This window comes from Penaeus monodon, chromosome 43, assembly GCF_015228065.2.
Source record: "Penaeus monodon isolate SGIC_2016 chromosome 43, NSTDA_Pmon_1, whole genome shotgun sequence".
In the NCBI taxonomy this organism is placed as follows: domain Eukaryota; kingdom Metazoa; phylum Arthropoda; class Malacostraca; order Decapoda; family Penaeidae; genus Penaeus; species Penaeus monodon.
In genome coordinates this window covers 5,632,064-5,634,563 of record NC_051428.1, presented here as the reverse complement: position 1 = coordinate 5,634,563, position 2,500 = coordinate 5,632,064, and the positions used below count along the sequence as shown (strand labels likewise).

Below are 2,500 nucleotides of genomic sequence, written 5' to 3'. Positions count from 1 at the left end.
AGGGAGGGAATGGGAGGGAAGGAGGGAATGAGAGAGGGAGGGAAGGAGGCTGGAATGAGAGAGGGAGGAAATGAGAGAGGGAGGGAAGGAGGGAGGGAATGAGAGGGTCTGTGTAGAGGGAGGATGTGTGTGACTGAGAGAGTTGGAAAGTTTGAGAGAGGAGGGGAGAGGGAGGGAATGAAAGAGAGGAAAGAGTGAGAGGAATGAGGTACTAAAGAGAGGGAGGGAATGAGAGAGGGAGGAAGGGAGGGAAGGAAGCAGGGAATGAGGGGGAGAGAAAATGAGAAGGAGATAAAGACAGAAGGATTTAAGGAGATAAATAGCTTGATGGATAGATCGATAAACAGATGAGGAGAGAGAGAGAGAATTTTCACTAGCATTTCTGTAGCTGACTATTTTTGTTATCTGTGAAATGTCATCCATAAAGCTAGAAAATAAACCCAACTTCCATGTAATAACTTTTTCTCCAATGGAAATCCAACTAATAACCAGTTATTCACTGCAAAATTCACTCCCATAGGTAAGCAACCTAGTGAAGAAATACAACCGAGAACACATCACAGTCTGGGGGAACATGAAGGACGAAGTAACACAAAAGTGCTATAAGGAGGTAAGTTTGTAATAGTGTGTTATGTTTTACAAGTTTGTGAGTGCGTTTTTTTTTTTTTTTTTTTTTTTTTTTTTTTTTTTTTTTTTTTTCTATTTGTATTTTTCTTTTTTCTTTCTTTCTTTCTCTCTCTTTTTTTTTTTTTTTTTTGGGGAAAATAACAAAGTATTTCATACAGTCTATATATTTTTGTTAGATTTTTAAGACTTTAGAAATCTAGCGAGTCGGGTAATTTTTTGCTGTTTGTGCATCGTCGTTTATTCTGAAGATAAATATTTTAAAGCTAATAAGTGAAAAGCAAATGTCTGTTTGCTTATTACCTACTGACTTTTTCTTTTTTTTTGTCATGGTTGAGAGGTATGTGTAACAGAGTATGGAGTAATAAGAATAACACTGTTAAAGAGATACATCATAAGTTAAGCCTCACTGTGAGTAATTATTCATTATGTGCTAGAGTTTGTTGAAATTTTGAACCTAGCTCATGAAATCTCGGTACTGTATTTGCAGATTATCTCACACTCACTCACACTCTCACTCTCACTCTCACTCTCACATAAGAAGACACACAAATAAGTAAGATATTTTTCTTTCTGAGCAGGTCATAGTCTTCTTTCAGGAGGCTATTTGATGCAAATGGTTGCATCTTCCCGTATAAACACTACTTTGGTATACCTACACTGTCTATCAGCAACAATACCCTACATCATGCAGTTATGCATTTATGTCCTCATTTGCTAAGAAGTCATAAGTGCCCTGAATAATTAATTCCAGTAATTTTGGGGGAACTATAAGAGTATATATTATTTATTTAATATTATTACTTGTTTATATTATTTACTTATCTTTATTTTCTTCTCCTTCTTCTTCTATTCCCACATGAAATGTCACAATGCTGTGAAATCATAACTCCTTCATGCCTCGATGTGTGAAGTTGGTACAATTTTCATTCTTTTCTGATAATGAAATGCTAGATTGAAATAATCCTTTTCAATATCTTTAGGAAAATACACCCTTTATCGCAAGTCAATTTAGCTGGCGTTAAGATGGCTGAGAATAATGTCAGCAGAAGAAAATATTTTTAGGTATGGCTATTCAAGGAAATAACTGAGTATGTACCTAATATGGGACAGTAAGTCTCCACTCGGCCCTGAGTCGCCATCCTCCGCTTGGGTGGATAATTTCGGGCTTCCCGTTGGCTGAAAGCCTTACAGGGCGCCCCAAAAAAATCTGGCGGCAATGTTTAGACCACGATCATTTTTTACTCAGTATGTCACGGTGCTACTTATGTTACTTAATGGCACCGAGTAATAATCAAAAGTGACAATTAGCTGCGAGAAGAAGAGGTTGTAAGCCAATGGAGAGGAGAGACAGAGGCAGTGATGAGAAAGTGGCTTAGGGTAGTGGTAGCATCTCGTTCAAGCCACTGTCGCCTTTTCTGTTTCTTCTTTCTACTTCTTTCCTTCAACAGTTCCCCGTATTTTCACAAGATGTTGCTCAATTACAAAAAAAAAAAAAAAAATGCAGGGGTATAAGAAATGAGAGGATAGATGGTATGAAACCGTGTTCTCTTATTTATCCCCCCCCCCCCCCCCCATAAAAAAAGCCTTGATTGTGCCGCCACACTGTACTACAATATTGTTCTTGCAGTATTACCAGATGCAAATTTTTCATCAGTATTATTCCACAACTCTTTTTCGGGCATACACAGGTGACGTTCCTGTGCCAGCATTGGCATTGATTCCAATTTGAACTTTTTTTTTTTCACAATGTGGACAGTGATCTTAGGTGACTTTGACGTGAAGTTTTGACTCTCGAATGCTGATTTTCATTATCCCCTTTTTAATTAGCAATATTTTTTTTTCTTTGTTTTTTTCTTTTATCTCCTTTTTAACT

The 2,500-nt window shown here is 37.2% G+C and overlaps 1 protein-coding gene across 1 annotated transcript in view; it reads left to right on the top strand.

The window, feature by feature from the left end:
• LOC119568416 (lysophospholipase D GDPD1-like) overlaps positions 1-2,500 on the top strand; it is a 27,059-nt gene that overhangs the window by 7,475 nt on the left and 17,084 nt on the right. The window contains exon 4 of the mRNA XM_037916937.1: positions 521-610. Coding sequence (XP_037772865.1) covers positions 521-610 — 90 coding nt within the window. The remainder of the gene's footprint in view (positions 1-520; positions 611-2,500) is intronic.